At 47.9% G+C, this 26,946-nt stretch overlaps 2 protein-coding genes and 1 pseudogene across 3 annotated transcripts; all 3 read right to left on the reverse strand.

The window, feature by feature from the left end:
* Positions 1 to 16,581, reverse strand: part of LOC147967084 (wall-associated receptor kinase 1-like) — a 32,011-nt pseudogene extending 15,430 nt beyond the window's left edge.
* A 1,655-nt stretch (positions 16,582 to 18,236) lies between these two features.
* Positions 18,237 to 19,349, reverse strand: LOC147967085 (uncharacterized). Its single transcript, XM_087531039.1, has 2 exons — positions 19,002 to 19,349; positions 18,237 to 18,827 (listed from the first exon to the last, which is right to left on the reverse strand). Exons 1-2 carry the CDS (start codon positions 19,347 to 19,349, stop codon positions 18,237 to 18,239), a joined length of 939 nt encoding a protein of 312 aa, XP_087387165.1.
* A 1,244-nt stretch (positions 19,350 to 20,593) lies between these two features.
* LOC147967086 (wall-associated receptor kinase 2-like) lies at positions 20,594 to 24,541 on the reverse strand. Of its 2 annotated transcripts, none has more exons than XM_087529253.1 (4): positions 24,048 to 24,541; positions 23,178 to 23,928; positions 22,899 to 23,063; positions 20,594 to 21,757 (listed from the first exon to the last, which is right to left on the reverse strand). In XM_087529253.1, the coding sequence occupies exons 1-4, from the start codon at positions 24,357 to 24,359 to the stop codon at positions 20,802 to 20,804; spliced, it is 2,184 nt and encodes a 727-aa protein (XP_087385379.1). In that variant the 5' UTR covers positions 24,360 to 24,541; the 3' UTR covers positions 20,594 to 20,801. The 2 variants fall into 2 exon arrangements, with proteins under 2 accessions (XP_087385379.1, XP_087385378.1); XM_087529252.1 differs by having other exon boundaries at positions 20,594 to 21,787.
* Positions 24,542 to 26,946: the final 2,405 nt, after the last annotated feature.

The following is a 26,946-nucleotide window of genomic DNA, read 5'->3' on the forward strand; positions in this document are numbered from 1 at the left end:
CCTCTGAGACGTGTTTCCAACCAACTGCTGAAAGTCCTGATGTGTTCACATGTAATCCAGTCGTCGCACTGCTCCGGGTGTTTGGAGCGCAGACTGTTCTTGTGTTCATCGACATACGGGGTCACCAAGGTAGAGTTCTGTAGAACTGTGTAGTGTGCTTGAGACCGAGAATATCCGTCCCTGCATATTATTGAGTCCCTTCCAAGCGTGCCTTTTTCAGTCAGTCTCCCCTCATACCGTGATTTAGGGAGACCTATCTTCTTAAGTCCAGGAATGAAGTCAACACAAAACCCGATGACATGCTCTGTTTGATGGCCCATGGAGATGCTTCCTTCTGGCCTAGCGCGGTTACGGACATATTTCTTTAGGACTCCCATGAACCTCTCAAAGGGGAACATATTGTGCAGAAATACGGGCCCCAGAATGACAATCTCGTCGACTAGGTGAACTAGGATGTGCGTCATGATATTGAAGAAGGATGGTGGGAACACCAGCTCGAAACTGACAAGACATTGCACCACATCACTCCTTAGCGTTGGTATGATTTCTGGATCGATCACCTTCTGTGATATTGCATTGAGAAATGCACATAGCTTCACAATGGCTAATCGGACGTTTTCCGGTAGAAGCCCCCTCAATGCAACCGGAAGCAGTTGCGTCATAATCATGTGGCAGTCATGAGACTTTAGGTTCTGGAACTTTTTCTGTGGCATATTTATTATTCCCTTTATATTCGACGAGAAGCCAGTCGGGACCTTCATACTAAGCAGGCATTCAAAGAAGATTTCTTTCTCTTCTTTCGTAAGAGCGTAGCTGGCAGGACCTTCATACTGCTTCGGAGGCATGCCCTCTTTTTCGTGCAAGCGTTGTAGGTCCTCCCGTGCCTCAGGTGTATCTTTTGTCTTCCCATACACGCCCAAGAAGCCTAGAAGGTTCACGCAAAGGTTCTTCATCACGTGCATCACGTCGATCGAAGAGCAGACCTCTAGGTCTTTCCAGTAGGGTAGGTCCCAAAATATAGATTTCTTCTTCCACATGGGTGCGTGATTCTCAGCATCATTCGAAACAGCTAGTCTGCCGGGACCCTTTCCAAAGATTACGTTTAAATCATTTACCATAGCAAGTACGTGATCACCGGTATGCATGGCGAGCTTCTTCCGGTGATCTGCCTCGCCTTTGAAATGCTTGCCTTTCTTTCGACATTGATGGTTGGTCAGAATAAATCGACGATGGCCCAGGTACACATTCTTCCTGCAGCTTCCCAGGTATATACTATCGGTGTCAAGTAAACAGTGCATTCATGCGTGGTATCCCTTGTTTGTCTGTCCTGAAAGGTTACCGAGAGCGGGCCAATCGTTGATGGTCATGAATAGCAACGCCTTTAGGTCAAATTCCTCCTTTTTGTGCTCATCCATGTACGTACACCGTTTCCATTCCACAGCTGTAAAAGTTCTTCAACTAATGGCCTTAGGTACACATCAATGTCGTTGCCGGGTTGCCTAGGGCCTTGGATGAGAACTGGCATCATAATGAACTTCCGCTTCATGCACATCCAAGGAGGAAGGTTATACATACATAGAGTCACGGGCCAGGTGCTGTGATTGCTGCTCTGCTCCCCGAAAGGATTAATGCCATCCGCGCTTAAAGAAAACCATACGTTCCTTTGGTCCTTTGCAAACTCATCCCAGTACTTTCACTCGATTTTTCTCCACTGCGACCCATCAGCGGGTGCTCTCAACTTCCCGACTTTCTTACGGTCCTCACTATGCCATCGCATCAACTTGGCATGCTCTCCGTTTCTGAACAGACGTTTCAACCGTGGTATTATAGGAGCATACCACATCACCTTCGCAGGAACCCTCTTTCTGGGAGGCTCGCCGTCAACATCACCAGGGTCATCTCGTCTGATCTTATACCGCAATGCACCGCATACCGGGCATGCGTTCAGATCCTTGTATGCACCGCGGTAGAGGATGCAGCCATTAGGGCATGCATGTATCTTCTCCACCTCCAATCCTAGAGGGCATACGACCTTCTTTGTTGCGTATGTACTGTCGGGCAATTCATTATCCTTTGGAAGCTTCTTCTTCATTATTTTCAGTAGCTTCTCAAATCCTTTATCAGGCACAGCATTTTCTGCCTTCCACTGCAGCAATTCCAGTACGGTACCGAACTTTGTGTTGCCATCGTCGCAATTCGGGTACAACCCTTTTTTGTGATCCTCTAACATGCGATCGAACTTCAGCTTCTCCTTTTGACTTTCGCATTGTGTCCTTGCATCGACAATGACCCGGCGGAGATCATCGTCATCGGGCACATCGTCTGGTTCCTCTTGATCTTCAGCAGCTTCGCCCGTTGCAGCACCATCGTGCACATCGTCTGGTTCCTCTTGATGTTCAGTACCATCACCGTATTCAGGGGGCACATAGTTGTCATCATACTCTTCTTCTTCGCCGTCTTCCATCATAACTCCTATTTCTCCGTGCCTCGTCCAAACATTATAGTGTGGCATGAAACCCTTGTAAAGTAGGTGGGTGTGAAGGATTTTCCGGTCAGAGAAAGACTTCGTATTCCCACATATAGGGCATGGACAACACATAAAACCATTCTGCTTGTTTGCCTCAGCCACTTCGAGAAAATCATGCACGCCCTTAGTGTACTCGGAGGTGTGTCTATCACCGTACATCCATTGCCGGTTCATCTGCGTGCATTATATATAATTAAGTGTGTCAAAAATCATTACAGAACATCATGAATAGATAATTAAGTGACCAAATTAATAGAAGTTCATCATCACATAAAAACCAAAGTACATACATAGTTCTCATCTAAAAACATAAATCTCTGCAGAGCACCTAAATTAATTAAACCATACATTGAAACTATGTAAAACATTTCAATGCGAAAACAAATGCGATCATAATCGCAACCAAGGTAACAACTGATCCAACGGCATAATGATACCAAGCCTCGGTATGAATGGCATATTTTCTAATCTTTCTAATCTTCAAGCGCATTGCATCCATCTTGATCTTGTGATCATAGACGACATCCGCAACATGCAACTCCAATATCATCTTCTCCTCCTCAAGTTTTTTATTTTTTCCTTCAAGAAATTGTTTTCTTCTTCAACTAAATTTAACCTCTTGACAATAGGGTCGGTTGGAATTTCCGGTTCAACAACCTCCTAGATAAATAAAATCTATGTCATGTTGGTCGGCATAATTTTCATAAACAATAAATGAATTAATAGTTATCAAAAGATAATATATACCACATCCGAATCATAGGCAGGACGAGGGCCGACGGGGGCGGATACCAAAACCATCGCACTATATAAGATGCAATAATAAAAGTAAGAAAATAATACAAGTATCTATCTAAACATACAAGTAAGAATATTTTTCCTTTCAGAAAGAAGATAAGAACAAGAGGCTCACCACGGTGGTGCCGGCGATGAAATCGGCGCGGGTGATCGACGGCGGTGAAGACGGGGATGGAGCGTGACGGACTGCTAAACCTAGACAAATATTGAGGAAAATGGAGCTTGGAGGTCGAGCTTGGAGAGGAGAAAGCTTAAGTAGTGTGGCTCGGGCATTCCATCAAACACCTTGTGTGCATAGGAGGTGAGCTAGAGCACCACCAAGCCCTCTCCCCTCGGCTAAGACAAAAAACAGAGCAGTGTGCTCTGCTCTTACGCGGGGGGTATATATAGGCGCATCATTGGTCCCGGTTGGTGGCATGAACCGGGACTAAAGGGCAACCTTTGGTCCCGGTTCAAGCCACCAACCGGGACCAATGGTGGTGGGCCAGGAGCGAGGCCCATTGGTCCCGGTTCGTCCCACCAACCTAGATCAAAAGGGCCAGACGAACCGGGACCAATGGCCCATGTGGCCCGGCCGGCCCCCTGGGCTCATGAACCAGGACAAATACCTCCATTGGTCCCGGTTCGTAGCAGAACGGGACTAATGGGCTGAACTGGCCTGGGCCATTGCCCCCTTTTCTACTAGTGACTAAAGCTGGAAAGAAATACTTCATGACTTTGATTGATGATTCCACTAGATTCTGTTATGTGTATTTGTTTAATACAAAGGATGAGGCTCTACACTACTTTAAAATCTATAAGGCTGAAGTTGTGAATCAACTTGAGAAGAAAATAAACGAGTCCGGTCTGATCGTGGTGGAGAGTACTTTTCTAGCGAGTTTGATTTATTCTGTGTGGAACATGGTATTATTCATGAAAGGACGCCTCCCTATTCACCCTAGTCAAACGGGGTTGCCGAACGGAAAAACCGTACTCTAACAGATTTGGCTAACGCCATGTTAGATACATCGGGTTTATCCAAGGCATGGTGGGGGGAGGCTGTATTGACATCATGTCATGTCCTGAATAAAGTTCCCATGAAGGATAATGAGACTACTCCATATGAGCAATGGGAAAAGAAAAGAACTACACTCTCTTACTTGCGCACTTGGGGCTGTTTGGCAAAAGTCAACGTGCCGATCCCCAAAAAGCGTAAGCTTGGACCAAAGACCGTGGACTGTGTTAATTTGGGCTACACTAAGAATAGCGTTGGCTATAGATTTATAGTAGTGAAATCTGAGGTACCTGACCAGAAGGTCGGTACAATTATAGAGTCTAAGGATGCTACATTCTTTGAGGATATCTTCCCCATGAGAGATATGCAAAGCAGTTCTAGACTGGAATCTGATGAGACTCCTGAACCTGCCATTCCGATGGAATATTATGAACACAGAAGTGATGAAAGTTCATCAGAGGATGACGAGGAAGCTCTTGTTAGGAGCAAGAGACAAAGGACTGCAAAGTCTTTTGGTGATGATTTCCTCGTGTACCTCGTGGATGATGACACTCCCAGTTCCATTTCAGAAGCTTATGCATCTCCGGATGCTGACTACTGGAGGACGCGGTCCATAGAGAGATGGATTTCATCATAGCTAATGGGACACGGGAGATCACCGATCATCCTTATGGTTGCCAACCATTGGGATGTAAGTGGGTGTTCAAGAAGAAGCTTAGGCCCGATGGTACTGTTGAGAAGTACAAGGCTAGGCTTGTCGCCAAGGGTTATACCCAAAAGGAAGAAGAGGATTTCTTCGATACTTACTCGCCATAGCTAGGCTGACAACCATTTGAGTGTTACTCGCTTTGGCTGCCACACATGGTCTTCTCGTTTATCAGATGGACGTTAAGATGCCTTTCCTTAACGGAGAGCTAGACGAGAAAATTTACATGCAACAGCCAGATGGCTTTGTAGTAAATGGTCAGGAAAGAAAGGTGTGTAATTTAGTGAAATCTTTGTATGGCCTGAAACAAGCGCCTAAGCAATGGCATGAGAAGTTTAATACAACTTTGACATCTGCTGGCTTTGTTGTTAATGAAGCTGACAAATGTGTATACTATCGCTATGGTGGGGGTGAAGGAGTTATACTCTGTCTGTATGTTGATGACATACTAATATTTGGGACCCACCTCAAGGTAATTGAGGAGGTCAAGGCTTTTCTATCTCATAACTTTGAGATGAAAGACCTGGGTGTGGCTGATGTTATCTTGAACATCAAGCTACTGAGAAATACTGAGGGTGGAATTACACTTTTGCAATCCCACTATGTTGAGAAGATTTTGAGCCGCTTTGGATATTCGGACAGCAAACCTTCTGCAACACCATATGATCCTAGCGTGCGGATTCAAAAGTTCGATGGCACGGCTATAGATCAATTGAGATATTCTCAAGTGGTTGGTTCACTCATATACCTAGCTTGTGCTACTCGCCCTGGCATCTCATTTACTGTGTGCAAACTGAGCCGGTTTGTTTTCAATCGGGGAGATGTGCATTGGCATGCTGTTGAGCGAGTAATGCGCTACTTGCAAGGTACTGTGAACTATGGGATTCACTATTCTGGGTACCCGACGGTACTTGAGGGGTATAGTGATTCTGTAAGGAAGGCTGACTTTTGTCTTAATGTATTCAAAAGCTTATGTATGCAAGATGCTAACCTACAGAGCATTCTTTTGGAGGAATACACCTATGTGACACTACTAGGAAAAGGCATGCTAGTGGCACACCAGTTTTGCCTACTAATGGCGCACCACTGGTGCGCCACTAGCATCACGCCATTAGAATTAAATTCTAATGGCGCACCACTGGTGCGCCATTAGTATCTGGTGTTCTAATGGCGCACCACCTGGTGCGCCATTAGTATAGCTAAGAGTGCGCCATTAGTATGCCTCCCAGGGGGCCATATGTACCCATGTGCTTTGGCATACTAATGGCGCACTTGTGGCTGATGCGCCATTAGTGTGATTATCACAGTGCGCAATTAGTGTCTTGTGTGGTGCGCCACTAGTATGAATATTAGGGATTATTTTTTTTTCTTTTCTGATATTTTCACAAGTTACAAAATATATTATTGGACAGAATTTAGACAACAGCACACAGCAACAGCAGATTCATCGAATACAATAGAAGATTAGTCTCCGAATACAATTCGTCATATTAGTCTCCGAATTCAAAAGACCGAACAAAGATAGAACATTACAAGTCTCGAGACCGCGAGTAGCGAGTTTGTCTTCACATTACAAGTCGATATCGATCATCTAAACTACCATCACATAGAAGAGAGTTGTGGTCATCACGGTGAGCATCATCGCGATAAAACTGGTCTTCATCCGGTTCCTCCAATGCTCCCTCCTCTCTCCCGCTAGATAGCGGGCGTATCTAGATTCTGCCTCCGCCCTAGTGGTGTACCCTTTGTAACTGTTACCGCTGAAACGGTGAACCTGTCTCCGACACTCCTCCCAGTCGTCGTAGACTTCGGGAACCTTACCCTTGTACACGACATACGACGGCATCTCTATGCACAAGCCAAACAACAGACAATACATAAGCAATATATATGTATACAACAAAAGGATCGGAAGAGAAAAGCAAGACATTAATAGCATCCATTACATCTAAGTTGAACGACTGTCCAACCCAAAGAGACATACAAGTTCATTAAATTTTAATTACAACATGAGCCAGTCAATGTTTCAGAACTACACATAGCATCACTACTGTCGACTCGACTCATGGGACTGGAGCGTGGATGAAGCCGCCATCTGTCGTGATGGTCATGAAATCGCGGGCGTTATAAGCCTGCATTTGTAGCGTTGTGTCTATCTCACTGTTGGACGGTTGATGTCTGAGGTAGAACTGCCCCGAGGTACGAAGGACATCTTGATGGATAATTTCCGCAAACTCTGACTGGATGCGAAAGAATTCTTGTCTGATGTCCGCATCCTGGATAGTCGACAAGCTCGTGGCCCAATCTTTGAGATTATCTGGTAGCAGAAGGTGATGATGGTCCCGTACGATCGCCCGCATGTGATGGAGGGCGTAGTAGGCATCCTTCTGACCGCCAGGCGGCTGCTTGACGCAGGAGAACTTTGTATTGTGGGCAAACATGTGCGTGCCGTACGGCCTACGAGCTGGCTTGGCGAAGGTGCCTCCAGATTTGGCGTAGCCGGGGAGAACATCATCAAGAACTTTCTTGATATTTGTGTAGTCTATCTTGGAATCACGGTCCGGTTCGAAATACGTGGCCATGGAATATTTCGGGCTTAAGAGGATGAGTGTGCAATGTGTGTCACTGCACAGAACACGGAATGTTAGAAAAAAAAGAACGATCGAAATCTAAGAAATCATATGTTACGGGGCGGTGAGGGGAGAACTTACTTGGGAAAGTAAGGCACGAGAAAGTTATCCTTATCTGGGTTTGCCAGAATGACGCCTTCGAGGTAAGAACTCACGACTTGCCGGTCCCCAGCGCTGCCCAAGATCTTGGCACGCATATAGAAGGGGTCGACTATCACGATGTCCGGGGTCTTGTCTCTAATGATCCGCATCTCCATACTCAGCGAAAATAGCCGAACGAAGGTGTAGTGCAGCGGATGAAGGTTAAACATAGCAAAGATGTCATCAAACCGCAGGACGATCGTACCCCCGATGGCGCCATCCACAAAGACCTTGCCCTCTGGCACCTTGGCCACGAAAACTGGGTATGCCACATCATTCTCTCTGAGACGCCGCTTCTCCAAAGAAAGAACACTGTCATGCAGACTCCGCATAGCACCGGTTGCAGCATTGAGCATATTTGTCGGTAGCATCGCCCTACCCGCCACATGCACCCTCCTCGAGATATCCTTAGGTGAAGGTGGCCCGTCCTGAGCACGGATCGTACTCTTTGCCGGCTGGCTCGCACCCTTGTTACTCTTTCTTTTCCGTCCCTTCTTGATCTTCTGTTGTAATGGGACCGAGTTCTGCTCACAGACCGCCTTCTTGAGTGTGTTGGGGCTGATAATATTTGGCACCTCGGCTATCTGAGGCTCGGTGAAGTCGGCAGCTGGAGGACTTCTCCTGAGAACTGAACGCCAGACGACGCCTGTTGCAACTGGGTTTCTCCGCCAAACCAGCTAGACCGCGGACGTCTTGGTTGGGTTCTTGAGAAAGAGGCCCGCAGAATTCGTCATCGTACCCATGTTCGGCAAAGTACTTATCGACGTTGCTAAATGTACGGCCGTTGTCGTCTAGATCCTGTGCCATATGCATGTTCGGATCCTGTGCCATAGGGATGTCCGGCATGTCCGGTAGCGTTGCGGCGTTCTTGCCATGGCTTGGCGCTGGCACGACTGGCGGTGTTGTCTTTAGGGTGGTGTCCCCCGCCCCCAAACGAATCTGGCTCTTTGGCCAAAGCAGGGGCCGGCTTAGGCAGGCGCTGAGGGTCATCAGATCATCTTCGTCGGCCCCGGCGGGTCGAAACGGAGGTAACAACTCGTCGCAGCCTGGCAGCACCCGAACCAGTTGAACCCTATACACGGTGGGTGGCATCGGTTTACCGTGGAACACGGGGTTGCCCGGTTGAATGATTTTGCCCTTGGCGACATCGACCAACTCGTCGTTCACAAAGTGCAGGAGAGTGCACAGAATGTCGGCGGCGCCCTGCGAAAACATGTAGGGCGTCAGGGATGCCCAGTCAAAGGCAAAAGGAGATGAAGTCCTCGGCCGAGAGGCTTAATTAGTTACCGTGATGATGGCGTCGAGCTCGGCTAATGTCGTGGCACCGCCAACGGCGGGCGTGCAACTAACGGAGGGGCCGCTTGCTGGCGAGGTGCCGGCCGACGTACACCCGGGTGCATTAAGCTCCAATGCCGGCCGTGCCGGCATCGGAGACACCAATACCGCCGCCGCCGGAGACACCAATGGCGTCGCCTGTGCGTTGTGCGAGTTGCTGGCCGTGAAGCTGGGAATCGGGGGCGGCCCCTGTTGGCCACCCGCAATCCACGTCGTCGGCCCATGAATCAAGGTAGGCATAATGCCAGTGAGCGTCGATCCCAGTTGTTGGTGCACTTGCTCTTGGACAATCTCCAGAATCCGCGCCACTTGTGCCTTGAGTTCTTGAACCTCGTGCGACTGGCTTTCCGAGCTGGTCTTTTTCTCCTTTCACCCACCAGCGGTATAGTATGACGACCATTTTGTGGACAAGCCTTTGCCGGCCACACGACCAACTGACGACGGCTTACTGAGCTTATCCTTGTTTTTCATTACGTTCAACGCCCTATTTAGAGTGCTGTCCCAAGCAGGGGTGCTCTGAGACGACCCCGCGCTACTGCTTTCAGTCTCCTTCGCTAGAACAAGCTCAAGCGCCTTGGTCTTCGGATCCGTGGTAAGCTCCCTTGTTATCGGGTCCTCCACGTACCGGGCCCTGACATAGTTCCTGGTCTGCTTGTCACTGCTGTATTTCTTGAAGCGGGGCGGTAGGCCTTGCTCGGCACGCTCCGCGTCCTCCTTGTCCCATATAGGCTCCGCCACTCTGTAACCGCCGGGACCGAGTTTGTGTTCCCCTAAGTTCAACTCCCGCATTTCTTTCCCCCACTGACTTGATTTGGAGGTTGCACTGCTCTCGCACTAGATCTTGAACTCCTTGTAGTCCTCTTCGCTGATCGAAGGATTTTTCGCCTTGATCTTCTCATAACTATCACCTTTCTCAATCATTCTCTTCACCGCGCTTCTCCAAGTAGACAGGGCCGTGCTCATCCTCGTGAGGGTGGCACTGTTCACTTTATTCCCTGAGAGGCGTGTGTTTTCAAATTCAGCGGGGAACTTGTATCGTTCGTGCAGCTTCGTGAAGAGGAGGTTGCGCAAATTCCCTCGGTCCTTATGCCTAAGGTTCTCAGTGTTGATCGAGAGGGTGCTCCGGAGAATGCACCCGAGCTGAACCGAGTACCCCTTGACTATATGTTTGGGCTCCGTTGGATGCCCGTCGGAGTCCACTTGAGTAAATTCCTCCTTGACGGTGCGGAGCGCGTTCGGGCGCCGGTCCTTCCGTTGCTTCTTTGGTTGGCTGCCATCTGTGCGTGCGCCGCCATCATCAGTGATGGAATCCTCGGCGGCACCATCAGTGGTGGCATCCTCGGCGGCACCATCAGTGGTGTCATCCCCGACGCCACTAGTGGTTGTGTAGTCAGGATCGGTGTCTTCCGCGGCGTCCTCATAGCGGTGAGGTTGTTCCTCCATCTCCTGGGACAGCTCCCAGAATTGCTTGCCACCCGAACCGCCGGCCTCATCGTTGTGGGCCATGTTTCGCTCTAAATAGGAAAAAAAGTTTGGTCAAAAAGTTGGTTGTTGTCAAGGAACAAGATCATGGTCTCATCATTTAGGGTTTGTCGACACCGAGGCATCCTAGAAGCTAAGCTTTTATCACTTAGGGTTTGTCGACGCCGAGGCATCCTAAAAGCTAAATGCTAAGTTAAGTTTTCATCATTTAGGGTTTGTCGATGCCGAGGCACCCTAGGTTGGGCCTAATCACTTGGCACTAATCACTTGGCTCTATTGCCACCTATGGTTTAATGCAGCAAGAATAAAGGGGCAGTTGATCCTACTGAACTAAGTACTAAGATACCCCGGCCCATGCATTAGTAGCAAGTACCCCATATGTCCGATTTTTAGCAAAGTCATGCTAAAATTCACGGAAAATTTCAGCATGACCTTTGCTGAAAATAGGACATATGGAGTACCCGAATTTGCCGGAACGGAAGTTAATCGACATTCCGGCAAACTCAAGGGCCTCTCGGGGTACCTGCAAAATCATTATCCCCGCGTAATGAAGTCGCCAATGGGTCATTTAAGAAGAAAGTAGCATCATCACAAGTACAACATCATCACAAGTACAGCAGCAGTAGCAGTGAATACAGGCATAAGAGCAGCAAAACTGACTTGCTGTTAATGAACAGTGGCTAAAGATATATAAAACTCCATTGCAAATGTGCCATGTCAAGAAAACAACTCATGGAAGTAAACTACTAGCAGGCTCAAAAGTCAAGTAAACTGAAGATTATGATAGCTTGCAAACACAGGACCATGTCATTATCATGGCAGTCCACTATATATTTTTATGACAAAATACATCATTATCAGGGCACATTATGGCCATTTTCTTACATGATGCTAACTGTACCTAACTGAATTTTTTGACAGTAGCTCAAGTTTTTGACAGTAGCTCCTCACTGTCTGTCGCCTGCAACACTTTTTATGCTAGCAGCTCAAGTTTGTGCCATTGGAGCAAATAAGCAGGAACCAACATATGTAAGGTTTCAACAAGACTCATCATCAATATATATAAGCAGGATGTTTGTAAACAAACGAACACTAAGAGCAGAATGTTCTTGCAACAAACATTATTGTGTGACATCGAAAGGCATCACTCTGCTTAAAGGGAAGGATGACTTAAGTGGCCAGATGTATATTATTGCACCACTTGATCTGCACTTCTCTATATTATATGATGTACTGAAGAACTTGAGCAAAAAAAGATAAATAGGAACATATTTCTCACCTTGGAGGTGTTGCTGCTGCTGCACTGTCTGAACTTCACTTCCTTTACCTCCTTGGAAACCTGAAATATGCAGATGTTAGAAAGGTTCTAATTTGTATATGATGATTCTAAGAAAAGGTAAAAGGTGTATCAAGAACAGATTCACATGTCTGGCTGTTAGCCATTACAAACTTAAATTTATCTATTTCTGTATCTCACAAACTATCATAAATGAATAATAGTACACTTAGGAGCTCACTGAAAAGCAATTACATATTCATGATCTAGTTTAGCAGCAGGTTGCAATATTCCCCCTAATTGCAAGATGCATCATTTCTAATTAATTAGGAGAACCTACCTAGTGAGTCTTTGATTCGTTTATACCGTCAATAAAAAAATTCTACAAGAAAAAAAAGGCAGGCCAAATACTCATGTCACTTCCATTAGGGCATTATCTTCCTACAACTACTCATCTTCAGCAGCACATGATACTGCTACTGTATCTAATACAACAACATGACAATTGTTACTGTATCTAATGTTCCTACAACTACTGTATCTACAACAGTAGCACATGATACTGCTACTGTATCTACAACTACAACTACTACAACAACATAAAACTACTATGCATCATCTTCCTACTATACTTGCTACTCATCTTCAGAACCAAACAGCAGCAAAAACATGATCATCTTACTAAACAAGTTCAGAGCAGTCAGTTTCAATACAGTTCAGAAACCACAAACCCAGCCTAAAAGGCACACATCACTCAAGTCATAACTTGTTTACAGCGAGCAGACAAATAAAATTTGACAATGGTAAGACAAAAGTAAGTAGATTTTGGGGATTTAGGGGATCTGCCTCGTATCTCTATTTGGCTTTGAACTGAAGAATTGGCTTTGGTTTTTATTCAGATGACCTACAGTGCCACGGTCGAGGGGAGGGAGGGAGGGAATGGGGAATGGTGGAGAGAGGGAGGAAGGAGGAAGGAGGAGAGGTACCTGGTCGCCGGAGGGGTCGGGGTCGGGGTCGGCGAAGGGGTCGGGGTCGGGGTCCGAGCTCGTCCGGGTCCTCGCTCGCCGCGGTCGAAGGAGAGCAGGGGCCGGTGGCGGAGGACGGTAGGGGCAGGCGGGGTGGGCGCGTCGGGGCCGCGCTCGCCGGCTGTTGCAGGGGCCGGAGGAGGCCCTCGCTCGTCGGAGGGAGGAGGAGAGGAGAGGAGCGGGCGGCGCGTGCTCGGCCGATCCCGTTCGGGGGGCGCGGGGGCGGCGGGGGTGGAGTCCCGCGGGGGTCGGGGCGGCGGCGTCGGGGCAGCGCAAGACCATAGCGGCGGCGGCGTCGCCGACGGTGGGCAGGCGCGGCGGATGGAGGGGGCGGAGCAAGGGGGCGGCGGCGTACGGTTGGGGTCGAGTGGATCTGGCGAGGGAGGGAGGGAGGCCACAGTGCGAGGGGAATAGGTGGAGTGGGGGGATGGTTCTAATGGCGCACCTCCCCCTAGTGCGTCATAAGTACGACGATTCTAATGGCGCACCTCGCCCTGTTGCGCCATTAGAATTTTGTTTTATTTACTTGCCCGACTGGTCAGGTTATATTCCACCTAACCCCCACTCCATCAAAACACACCCACTAGCCCGACTGGTCAGCACACAGCACACACCAGGAGGTCCTGGGTTTGATTCCCAGGCTCCCCAATTTGTGTTTAAATATGTTCAAACTTGTTTAAATCATAACAGTAATAGTTTTTTATAAAAACAGTAATAATTTTTTTAAAAATATCATCAAATTTGTTATTTGAAAATATTTATGAATATGAAAAAATATCTTCAAATTTATTATTTGAAAATATCATCAAATTTGTTATTTGAAAATATAATCAAATTTGTTTTTTTTTGCAATTTTAGTTGCATTCATTTGTGACGGTGGAGCGGGCCGGGGAGGGTGCGGGGGAGAGGGTGCGGGTGGTCGTCGGCGGCAGTGGAGTGGGGGAGGGTGCGGGCCGGGGGTCGGCGGCGGCGGCCGGTGGAGCGGGGGAGGGTGCGGTGGGTCATCGGCGGCGGTGGAGTGGGGGAGGGTGCGGGGGTCGTCTTATGCATTTAAAATGTTGTTTGATATTTATTTGTGTTTAAATATGTTCAAACTTGTTTAAATCATAAGAGTAATATTTTTATAAAAACAGTAATACTTTTTTAAAAAATATCATCAAATTTGTTATTTGAAAATATTTATGAATATAAAAAAATATCATCATATTTATTATTTGAAAATATCATCAAATTTGTTATTTGAAAATATAATCAAATTTGTTTTTTTGCAATTTTAGTTGCATTAATTTATGACGGTGGAGCGGGTCGGGGAGGGTGCGGGTGGTCGTCGGCGGCGGTGGAGTGGGGGAGGGTGCGGGCCGGGGGTCGGCGGCGGCGGCCGGTGGAGCGGGGGAGGGTGCGGTGGGTCGTCGGCGGCGGCGGAGTGGGGGAGGGTGCGGGGGGTCGGCGGCGGCGGCCGGTGGAGCGGGGGTTGACCCTGGTTACTAATGGCGTACCTGCTTCCTGTGCGCCATTAGAAGTTTTGCAAAAAAATAAAAAAAAAGTATATATTCTAATGGTGCACCGTGGCACAGTGCGCCATTAGTAGTTTTGCAAAAAAGAAAAAAAAATAAACAACAGTAGTGGCGCATTGTGTGGACACTAGTAATGGCGCACCGAGATATGATGTGCCATTAGTATGTTCGGAAAAATTAAAAAAAATTGTTACTAGTGGCGCACCGTGTTCTTGGTGCGCCATTAGTGTCTTCCACACTAATGGCGTACCAAAACATGGTGCGCCATTAGTATATACTAATGGCGCACCACATGACAGGTGCGCCATTAGTGTCCATCCCATCTATAGTCCTTTTTCTAGTAGTATGAGCCCGACTGCTGGTCACAGTCTATGAGATTGGGTGATCTCTAGGAAGCTCATGAGAAGGTACGGAGTATGATTAATAAGCTCCATCCGTGGGGTTTAGCATTCGGCGGCCACGTATCAACTGACAATAGGTGAAACTTCTACACGCCAAACTGACAATTTAAGGCATAGTCCATTGTTCAGTTGTGAAGAAGTCTAATCCTATTGCTCTAGGTGGAAGTACAACTTAACAGTCTCCACGGAAAATTCTGTTATATCAAACATTGTTTGGAACAGTTGACAAAGTTATGTGCCTCGAGATCTGGTGGGGGATTGATGGATTATGGATGGGCCTAGGCCCATATAAAACAATTATCCCTAGTTAATCTCTAAGGCCCATGCATGTGCACGGCAAGTGGTGGGAAGTGTGGGAAGTTTAGTCCCATACTTCTACAGTAAGAAGAGTGAGACCTCTTTATAAGGGCTGCTCTACTACTTGCTATTGGGATCTTGGGAATAGGAGTTGTACACGCGCTCCTCCTCCTCCGCCGCCCACCTCGCCTCGCCTCGCCTCGTCTCATCACGACGCGCGCGCGCCGCGGATTGCGGGAATGAGCCGAGCCGAAGCTTATTTTTTGCCGCTCAGGAATGGTTAATTAATTATTAATTAATTAACGAGTCGCTTACGGAAGTGCCACTGTCCGAGACGTTGGACTGTGGGTTGTCCGCGGACTCGGTCGTGGGCCTGGCCCAGGCCCATCTACCTGACGGCCTATATAAGAAGGCGCTGGCCAGTGGAGTGAACCCTAACTCAATTCACTCACTTCCTCTCGTACAACCCTAGGCGTCATCTACTGTTCCTCTCTCTGTAGTGCTTCCGGCGATCCCATCCCGACGACCGCGTGCATGGTTGGTCGGGAGAGCAGGTGCCTCCGGAACCCTGTCGTTCGAAATCCTGCCCGGGAGAATGGCAATAAGGTTGTTGGGGAGCGTCTCGACGCGACTGCTCCCGATCCGTCCCCGTCTCCGTCCGCCTCTGCTTCCACTACTTCCCCTGCATCGACCCCATGGCTGATGACGAAGTCGCCAAGAAGAAGGCCTTGGCTGATGCCGAGGCTGCTGCTACCACCGCCGCATTGGCCTGGCCAACCGGAGGGTATGACTCGTTCATCCCCTATTTGCTCGTTCATGTGCTAGCCGTATATATGTTGTTCATAGATGTTTCGGTTCTATGTACTGTACGTGCTCACATGCTTAAGTATCGGTATAAGTTGCATACCGTATTAGCCATGTTAACTGTTTACTCATGGATTAGATTAGTCGGAAAAGTGCTAATATTTATAACAAAACCTACGTACCTCCAACCTGTCGCCAATCTCCACTATCCGCTGGAATACTCCGTCGTAGGGAAGGTAGGCACGATGGGGATTGAAGGAGTTGTTGTAGGTGACCTGGAAGCCCTCGCGAAAACATCCATGCTTCATGCCAAACGGGTAGGGAATGCTTATGTTGCCGCACTTGTCGGGGCAACCCGGAAGTGTGATCGGCTGCTGCTCATCTTGCTCAGCAGCAGCAGCGTCCAGGATGACATGAGTCGCCGCTGAAAGGAGGAGGACGAGGAGTTGGACTATTGGCAGTGGCTGGGAATGGGATTGCAAGGGCATGGTCATGATGGCGTATGTTTTGCTCTCTCTTGCAAGCTAACTTGGTTTATGATACGGACGAAAAGCTAATAAGCTCCTTTCGGGCTTACTGAGTCGTCTAAACTTATATACTGGTTCCACAATATATAAGCTCACATATTCCATGTCCCAGCATCGATGGTTTTACTATTCCCCCATTGCCATTCTTTGCTAGTGCGAGTACTAATCTTCATCTTCTCTCTTTTTTACTATAAGACGCTTGTTTATCTGAAGTGTCGGTTCCACAAGAGAATGCACTTAACTAGAAAAGAAAAAGTGGTGACGCCTTTCCTAAAAGAAAAGGCTTGAACATGTACAATTCCAAGGTAATTGCCACCTTTTCTAAAAAGACTCCGAATCTCTGCTTTAGTAATGCATCTTCGTACAATTTGATTCTGTCGGCCATCATCTGATCGAGTAACACACGTGATCGATTCAGGAGAATTATTGGCTATCTGCTAGCTTTGATGCACACATTTCTGCTAAGTGCTAACTAGTCAAGCAGTGATGATTGGACCGTGACTCGCCCCAATAAGATAACAAAGGTTGCACGGACTTCTTTTTTTTCGAAGAGGTGAGCCAGGATCATAATAGAGGCATCTTCGCCCTTTTGGATTTTGATATGTAAGTTACCATGTGGTGATGATGATAGCCGCATAGGGTATCTAGGAGCTGAGCATGACAATGTTGGCTCGGCCCTGAATGACGAACAGGAAATAATAATGTTGGGTCTGTCCTCCATGATTTGGTTTTCATACAATGCAGTCAAGATAATTTGCAGATGCTTTGGTCTTTCTTTTAGATAATGGAAGCTTTTACTAACCCGATCTCTATATCGATCATAAGATGCATACAACCTAACTTATTACTACATCACTTTTCCCACACAAGAAAAAACTTACGACATCACTTACTACAAGGTCCCCAAACATCGTTTATTACACTGTCCGGGCATACTGAGTGGTGTACACATTGTTAGCTAAACTTATTGGTACACCCATCTTTCATCTTCTCCCTCCATGTCTTTAATCATCACTTGGCCCAGCCTTGACTGCAACACGCTAAACTTACATATTGGTAGCGTAGACGGTTCTACTATACCCATCGTCATTCTTTGCTACGTACTCCAGTACTACCTTTCATCTTCTCTCTCTTTCTTTAATCATCGCCTGACTGAGCGTGGTAGCAGAAAATGATACTAGTAGATCTTCTATCTCTTTCGTTAATCATCACTAGACTGGGTAGTGACAGCAAACAGGGAGATAGTGGGCATTGGGAGCCGTGCGAGCTGCCGCGCCAGTGGCCGCAAGCAAGTCCACACCGTGAGATAGCCTAGCATGAACTTTCCAAATGGCCTGATGGAAACGTCGGCTGAGTATCGTGTCCAAAGCGTTGGCAGTATAGCAATGCACTTTTCTTTACCAAAACTGATTCCCGGATCGATCACTGTTTAATCTGCTACAAGTACATTAACTCTTGAACAAACGAATGCCTAATCACAAACTAAGGTCTTAACACCCCTTTCAGCCAGAACATTACCTGGCAGGTTGCTGAGGCTGGATTTGAAGTCTTGGAACACCACGAATGGCAGCCCCTTCATGAAGATGTCTGCAAATTGTGAAGCGCATGGCGCATGAAGTATGCGAGCTTCATCTAGAGCAGCCCGTCCGCAAAAAGAGTGAAGATCAGTTTCAACATGCTTATTACGTTGATATTGCACCGAGTTTGTGGACAAGTACGTGACACTAGTATTGTCGCAATAGACCAATGTTGCTTTTTTTTTGCGAGAAAATTTCCGATCTATTCATCTTCAATCATGGCAGTACAACGAATACCAGAAATAATAAAAATTACATCCAGATCCATAGACCACCTAGCGACGACTACCAGCACTGAAGCGAGCCGAAGGCGCGCCGCCGTCATCGCCCCTCCATCGCCGGAGTCGGGCACAACTTGTTGTAGTAGACAGTCAGGAAGTCGTCGTGCTAAGGCCCCGTAGGACCAGCGCACCAGAACAGCAACCGCCGCAGATGAAGAATAACGTAGATCAGAAAGATCCAATCCGAAGACACGTGAACATAGACGAACAACGACGAGATCCGAGCAAATCCACCAAAGATAGATCCGCCGGAGACACACCTCCACACGCCCACCAACGGTGCTAGACGCGCCGCCGGAACGGGGACTAGGCGGGGAGACCTGTATTCCATCTTCAGGGAGCCGCCGCCGTCTCGTCTTCCTGAGCAGGACACAAACCCTAGCAAAACTGAAAGAAACAACTAAAAACGGAGCCCTCCCGCCGGCCCTTGCCGAGATCCACCGCGCCCCCATGGCCCTAGGGCCACCAGAGAGGAGGCGGACCTGCGGTGGCGACGGCGGGAGGCAGAAACCCTAACTTTTTTTGTGGAGGAAGGAGGATGCGGCGGCTAATAGCCTGTTGACCAATGTTGCTTTCGAGGATGGATGATGGGGAGTTTCGTGAATCCAAGTTACCTATACGTCGCGCCGCCGTCTCCCTCGTCCCCCTCGTGTCGCCCCCGTGGTCAACCCAGGGGGATCCCTAGCCGCTGTCCTCTCGGCCCTCCTCTGCCTCCACCTATCCTCGCCGCCGCCCGCTGCGCCGCCGGGAAAATCTTGGCCGGCTGGGCGGCGGCGGGGCCTCTCTTCCCCTTGTCCATCGCAGTTGGCGCGGGGCACCGGGCTAGCGTGGGGTCGGGTGGCGCGGTGGGCTGGTTTCTTGGCGACGTTGTGTGCTGCGCGGCAGCGGTGGTGGCCTGCTCGTGGCGTGGTGACGGCTGCATGCTGGGCAAGATCGGTGGTCGCGGGCGCTGCCGGGTTCAGATCGGGTCCATCTGGGTCTTGGGCTTGAATGCCGGTGGCCGCCGCAGGGTGGTGGTGGTCGTCGCTGACCATGCTGGATCGCTGGATTCGGCACCTGGAGATCTACGATGGATACTTCTCGATCCTCCATGGTGGGTTGAGCCCCATGGCTCTTGCATCTCTGCAGGTTTCGGTCCGTGGTCCGTTGCCGGATCCGGAGTCAACGGAGGTTTGGTGGTATAGGATGGGGACCCGAGGAAACTTTGATCGGCTTGCTCGATCCGGCATCGGCGGTGTCTCTCACGCTGTTACCCTCCGTGGAGGCGATGTCGAGGTCTCTCCTATCCACCTCCGAACTCCTCCCGGACGAAAGTCCAAAATTCAGTCTGGATTGCGCGGCGGTGGCGTCTTTCGCGTCGTACCCTCCATGGAGGCGCCGTCTTGGGAGGTTCTGCTGTTCGGCAGAGAGATGTTGTGAGTGACTCCGCGTAGCTCCAGCAGCAGTGACGGTCTGGAGGTTGCCAAGAGGCGCGGCGTTGTTTCTACCGCGTCGATGACGACGAGTATTGGCGGCATGATGCAGCTGGATATCAACGACAGATGCGGCTGGATGGACGAGCGCAGGACGGTGGCACTGTTTGGCACCATGCTGGCGTCGACAGCTGACCCGGCAAGGTCTTTGCGTTGGTACTTGCTCTGAAGATGGTTAGGTGGATGACGGCGGCGGTAGTCTCGGTGAGTGCGCCGGACCGGTGTGTGACCCATTCCCGGTATGTGGCTGGGATGGGGCATCCAGCATTAGATGTTAGGTTTTGGTGCGATGTCTGTTTGATATTAGGCTCGGACATTCGGCACCCCTGCATCAAGGGGATAGGAGTAGCGACAGGTGTCGCCGAGATGGTGGCTTCAGGCTTACTGATATAATGCTTTGTAAGGTTTCTGAGAATAATTAATAAAATGACAGCATGCATCGCTCAGATGCAGAGGCCGGGGGAATCCTTCTTTTCTAAAAAATGATGGGGAGTTTCGTATTGGATCTATTGAGAAAAATCGACAATGTCGTTGCGCAAAATGGAGTTGGAAATGCGTATTGGTCCATGAGAAGCAAGCAGGTGCAGAATGATACAGCAGTAAAGTCTTGGGCAGCGTGACACCGACCGGGAGAAACCAAAGGAGTAAGTGCAACTAAGTGTTCCAGGAAGTCAACGGATTTGATACTTTCACTCGAGACCATCTATACCAGGATGTTAGGATGCAGTTGATGTACGGGGTGCATTCAGTTTCAGTTGCTGATAATAAATGATGACGATTCCTTAGAAATACGACCAATTAAATGAACGAGCTGATACATTTGGTAAAAACACGCTGTTACACAAAGAGATACATTACAAATTTTCTTGCAACCAAGGGAGACCTCCCTTGGTTCTAATTCAATGATTTAGTTCACAACAGCAACAAGATAGACGTTGTCCCATTCATAGTCGCCTTTTTTTTCCGACCCCATACATATACACATGTTGTTCAAACTGGAACATGCAACCCAAATTACGACTTGCGGGATCGATCCATTATGAGAAGACGCTCTGCGACGTCTGTCATCCATGGTCTTTGATCCACATCAAGGTTAAGACATTCCACAGCAATACATGCCAAACTATCAAGAATCTCGAAATCTTCTGTTACCGCAATTTCCTCGTCAAATAATGGAGTTGCTTTCTTCTCTTTCTTGTAAGCTTCAAGGAAATTGTTTACTAAATTACCACTGTCGCAATGTGTAGCTTTCTTCCTACTAATAAGCTCCAAGATGACAACTCCAAAACTGTAGACATCACTTTTTTCTGTTAGTAGCCCTGTTTGTAGATATACCGGATCCATATAACTCATGTCACCAATTATAGATCCTGTGTGTTGTTTGTCTCTTGCAATCAACCTTGATATTCCGAAGTCTGAGATCTTCGGCGCATACTTATCATCCAAAAGTATATTTGCTGGTTTAACATCGCCATGTAGAATCTTGGTATTGGTTTTCGAGTGCATATAAACCAGACCATCTGCTGATTCTGCAGCAATACTTAAACGCACACCCAAGTTGAGGGGCACCTTGTTGTTGCCATGAAGAATGTCATCGAGGCTACCGTTGCAGAGAAACTCATATACTAGAATCGGGGCATCAACTTCTAGGCAACAACCTATGAGCCTAACGATGTTCTTGTGGATGACTTGAGATTGAATGATGACTTTATTTGCAAACTGTTCATTTTCTAGCACACTACCACTAATCGGCTTCTTCACAGCGACTAGTTCATTATCAAGAATGCCCTTGTAAACTTCGCCGAAGCCACCTTTTCCAATAAAATTGCTGCTGTTCAAAATTGGCTTGAGTTTCTCCTTCTCAAACAGTTTTATGAATTTTGCATTCTCTAATGTACGCCCACCGTTCTTCTCATAGAATTCCCTAGATTTCTTTTTCTCTTTGCGAAGAAGAATAAGGAATGATATGGCTGCCATGACAAAAACACCACCTATTCCACCTACATGGACACATAAATAAAAATATTTCATATAACTGAATTTCTTATAACTTTTCTGTGTGCAGAAGAAAATATAAAAAGGGAGCAACACTTCTGATAACTTGCTTTGTTTTTTCCACCTCGGGGTTACGTGGCTACACGCCAAGACACACTATCCAATAGTAAATAGGGGTTTGTGCCGAGTTCCGATGTGGGGATTTGCCATCACGCTGATTAATTCATTGATTTGTCATTAGTGTCACATATGAACATAAGTCTTTTTTCAAAGACATCCCCGTGAGAAACAGAATATTATCACTGACGATTTTGTGAACCGTCTGGCTTTATTGGTCACTAATAATACAAGACTATCACATATGACTTTGTGTGAGGAACCGTCTGTGATAGCTGAGTAGAACCCAAATCTTAGAACATCCGAGGCTTACATCTAGGAGTTTGTTGTTCTCTGTCCACCATTCTGACTCATACTTGTTGTACCCTCGCCACAATAAACACCCATCCCTACCCCCTTCTGCCTCACAAATAAAAAACCAACCCTATCCATGCAGCGCCTACTAAAACCATTGCCACGCTTGTATAACTCAGAAGTACTTTCTTTTTGAGGGAACATACAATTCAGAAGTACTTAAATTGTATGTACCGATGTAGAGATCTAGAAAACACCTATGAGTTTAGTTCTGGGTATATCGGGACCTTCAAATTTGGACTCTAAGACTGAGTTCTGGGCCTCCAAAATTGTTGGCACCAGTTAACCATCTGTTTAGCTTTACCACTGTTCCAGATTGTCATATCTTAGTAGGTCAGGCTTAGTAGAGGGTACTAGGTATAATAAGAAGAAAATATAAAGTGAAGATAAACATTATGTTGCATTCCTGCCACGGCAACAATTTTGTTCGTTTTTTGACCTTTTACGATACCTACCATGTTCTGCTAGTTATCCAGGAATATGTCTGAGGGGACGCATGCTGATTAAGAAACATTAAGTAGATATAACAACATAATTATGCACGAACTACAAACAGAGGAAGAAAGGATAGATTCAGATCGTGTACTAATAGCTAGATACGAGTATCTAACAACAGAAACAGTTGTAGCCTAAATTTGTGCTTACCCAAAATCACCCGTGCTGCTGCGGAGAATTTATCCGTGCAGGTTCCTTTTATGCCGTCGCCTTTCATCCCAGGCTTACATGGACAGTCATAGCCTCTCAAGGTGTTTTTGCAGATCCCGTCACTGGAGCAAGGATACAAATTGCGGAGCTTGCACTCATCGATGTCTAAAAAATATGGAATATAAATGTATGAAATTAAGATGGGAGTTATTATATAAGCTAATGTGGTGTAAAATTAAAAGAGAGTCTGGATGTGCAAATTAAAAACTTTAATTCAACCTTGGCATCCATTGGCGATATAAGGGTTGCCATCGTAATGTTCCCAACACTTGCAGACATAGCCATGACCACTAATCGCATTGACACATGAGCTGTTGCCGCTGACACAGGCATAGTCCCGTGGTGGCTGCTGGCCTTTCGTGGGACATGAACCATTCGGGATGGAAAAATCGATAACAAAGGGGACACCGCTTGGGAATCTCTTGGGCAGCACCTCGTTGCCGTACATGTCCGGTGTGGAGAAGTTGTACCATGACCTCTCCACCACCATGGCATAGGAGCACGGATTGGTCTCAAACAAGGTGTTTGTTGGGCCCAAATTGAACGTCAGTGCAAGCTCAGTGATGGGAAATGCTTCCGGCAGGGCAGCTTCACAGCAGGCCCGCCCCTTGCACGACCCGTTGGTTGTATACTTGAGGAACTGCCGGGCCCCGAGGTCTGAAAGGCAGGAGAGAATGAATTTCTCCCGTGAGTTGCCATCCACCGGCGGCGACCACGGGTAGGTATAGACAATAGTCTGAACATTCCAGCCTACGCCGATGAGAATATTGCGCACCACCGACAGGAGGAATGGACTCATCTTCTTGCCCAACTCCATATGTTGATTCTTGGATAGGTAATCGGTTTGATTTTGGCTGCAAATAGATGAAACCGCGGTGTATGCGCGTGCCTCACCCTTTGCAACGGATATATCGATGAGCTCGAAGGCCGTTTTATCCACTGACCTATTCCAAACTTTACTCCACTCTGTCTGCATAATTTACAATCCAATACGAAACACAACATTAATTAATTACCACATAATAAACCATAAATACTATACTACTAGTACTCTTATATACCATAGTTTTAGCTACTAAAACAGCATACCTCCACCCTGAAGTACACCTCGTTTATATGCTGGTTTACTCCGCTGATGGCAAGGTAGGCGCGATGGGGATTGAAGGAGTCATTGCAGGTGACCTGGAAGCCCTCGCGGAAGCAGCTGGGCTTCATGCCGAATGGGTAGGGGATGCTTATGTTGCCACACCTATTGGGGCAACCTGGAAGTGTGATTGGCTGCTGCTCATCTTGCTCAGCAGCAGCAGCCTCCAGGATCAAATGAGTCGCTGCTGGAAGGAGGAGGAAGAGGAGTAGGATTATTGGCAGCGGCTGGGACAGGGATTGCGAGGGCGTGGTCATGCTGGTGTATGTTTTGCGCTCTCTTGCAAGCTAACTTGGTGGATGATATGGACGCAAGCTAATTAAGCTCCGGTCGGGCATACTCAGTCATCTAAACTTATATATTGGTAGCGTCGATGGTTCTACTACACCCTCATCGTCATGGTTTCCTAGTAATAGTACTAATCTTCATCTTCTCTCTCTTTTTACTATAACACGCTTGTTTATTTGAAGTGGCAGTTCCCATTCAAAAGAATGCACTTAACTACTCGAGAATGGTGACACCTTTCCTAAAAGAAAATGTTGGAACACGTACCATTGCAAGGACATTGTTGGCTTTTCTAAAAGGGCTCAGATTCTCTGCTTTAGGAATGCATCTTCGTACGATTTCATTCTGTCCGGCACCATTTGATCGAGGAACACACGCGATCGAGATTGAGGATAATTTTTTTTTACTGCCAACTTGCTACACACAGTTCTGCTAAGTGCTAACTAGTCAAGCAACGATGATTGCACCGTGACTCGCTCCAATAAGATAAGATCGTTCTCTTTTCTAAGAGGTGAGCCATGATCATAATAGAGGCCTCTTCACCCTTTTGGAATGTGATATTAAGAAACCATGTGGTAATGATGGTGGCATGCATATAGGTTATTTAGGAGGCGAGCATGATGTCGTTTGCTCCTAGGCCCCAAAGATGAATGGGAAAAAACGTATGGGGTCTGTCCTCCATGATACGGTGTTCATACAATGTTGGGTCTGTCCTCCATGATTTGGTGTTCGTACAATGCAGTCAACATAAGTTACTGATGTTTCGTTTTTTATATATACTGGAAGCTTTTACTACCCACAGTCTCTGCATCATAAGATGCATACAACCTAACTTATTTACATCATGTATTACATAGTTGCCAAACAAAGATGTTGCCCAAAGGAAAGAAGAATAAAAAACACATGAAATTAAAGTACTAGAACGAGCATGACAACCAAGACGAGTATAAAAAAAGGAAGAGAAGATTGAGCTCTTGGGGTGATAACACACACACACCAAAACGTGCTGCCAAGGAATGAATACGAGGCAACGCCCCTGACTGCCTAGAACGATATGTTAGTTTGAGTGGCCCATTGCTCTGTATTCTACTCTGCTACGCTTGACATTTTTCAGTCAGGGTTATGCCACATTAATATCGCAATTTCAGCGTGTTTTGTTTGTGTTCCCCCCATGTGTGATATATATAACAAGTTGAAGTTAATCCTCAACAAAACTTCTAAACTGCTGGAACTAGTAAACACTTGACTGAACAAATCTACACCCTGCTTGACTCTCATCAATGAACTTAGTAGGGCGCACTAAAAGTCGCTTTGTCCTTGTAGAAATCATAACCACAGCGCTAGCTAATTGACACAAAAAAAATCGACCCCCACCACCATGCTATAGTATGCAGCAACCGAAAGCATTACCAAAAAAGGCTTTATGCCCCGTTTTGCAAAAAAAGGCTTTACGCCCCGCTTTATATATAAAGCACCAACCACGAGTACACAGCCGAACGATACAATGATGAAGAGGAAGCCCTCAAAGAACGCAGAACTTAGAAAATAACGGACAACAAACATCGGTTGGGACACGGCGACGACCACCAACTCATGGGTCCCCTCGGCAACGCGTCGCAATCACCGCGTCCAACGAAACGGAACAACGTTTTCACCTGGAACACTGACAGGGGATGCAACTGCGACGGCGTCCTCAAGAGGAGAGCGGCACACACGGGTGTCGTTAGGCCGAAGTACAGAGCTTTCGCGCAGTTGCATCCACAAGCCAAACATGCGTCAAGCCGGTCATCGTGGTGTAGCCAGGATCTCCAGAACCAGAACTGGGAACCTCCTCAGCCACGACGGAGAAAACGCCAGACCCTCCCTATGCCGCATTCCTCGCCGTCCGCGTGACCGAGAAACGCAACCACCACTGCTACCCGGTGACCCGCCGGAGAGCCCATCAAGTAGCCCACCACCCGGGGCCGCCGCCTCGGCATCCCTCTCCGAACAACTCCCTGATAACACAACACGCAAACACCACCAATAGGCCGGGAGGCAACCACCTCCCCACCAACCGACAAGGTCCCACCACGCAGCCGCCCGGCGCGGGGCCATAGCCGGGCAGCACCGCCGCCGCAGCTGCCCAGCGACTACGCACTAGGCCGCAGTACTGTGGAGAGCCCGGACTAGGCAGGGGATCGCACCCCGCATCCGGGGCCACATCTTCTGCCACCTGCCAGCAACACCTTGAGAGAGCGGCAGCAGCTAGTGCCCTGTCCGATCTTCCAGATCACGACAGGGAGCCGCCCGGCACTGGCAGCTCCGAACATCGGGCAACCTAGGATGCACCAGCCACAGCCATCTCCACGTCTCCATGCCCATGCTAGCCCCCACCATAACCAACCATGGGCCGCCATCAAGCCTGCTAACCTCATCCACGCACTCGCAGAGAGCCGCAATGCCTACTCCACCGTCGGATGCCAGCACCTCGCAGCCACACCCAAGGTCGCTGGCCTACCTCCATCGGCCACCATTGCCACAGGAGCTACGTCGGCAGCCGGCCCGCGGCGCCACCTT

This window comes from Triticum urartu, chromosome 6A (genome assembly GCF_056163025.1).
Source record: "Triticum urartu cultivar PI428250 chromosome 6A, HENAU_Tu73, whole genome shotgun sequence".
Classification (NCBI taxonomy): domain Eukaryota; kingdom Viridiplantae; phylum Streptophyta; class Magnoliopsida; order Poales; family Poaceae; genus Triticum; species Triticum urartu.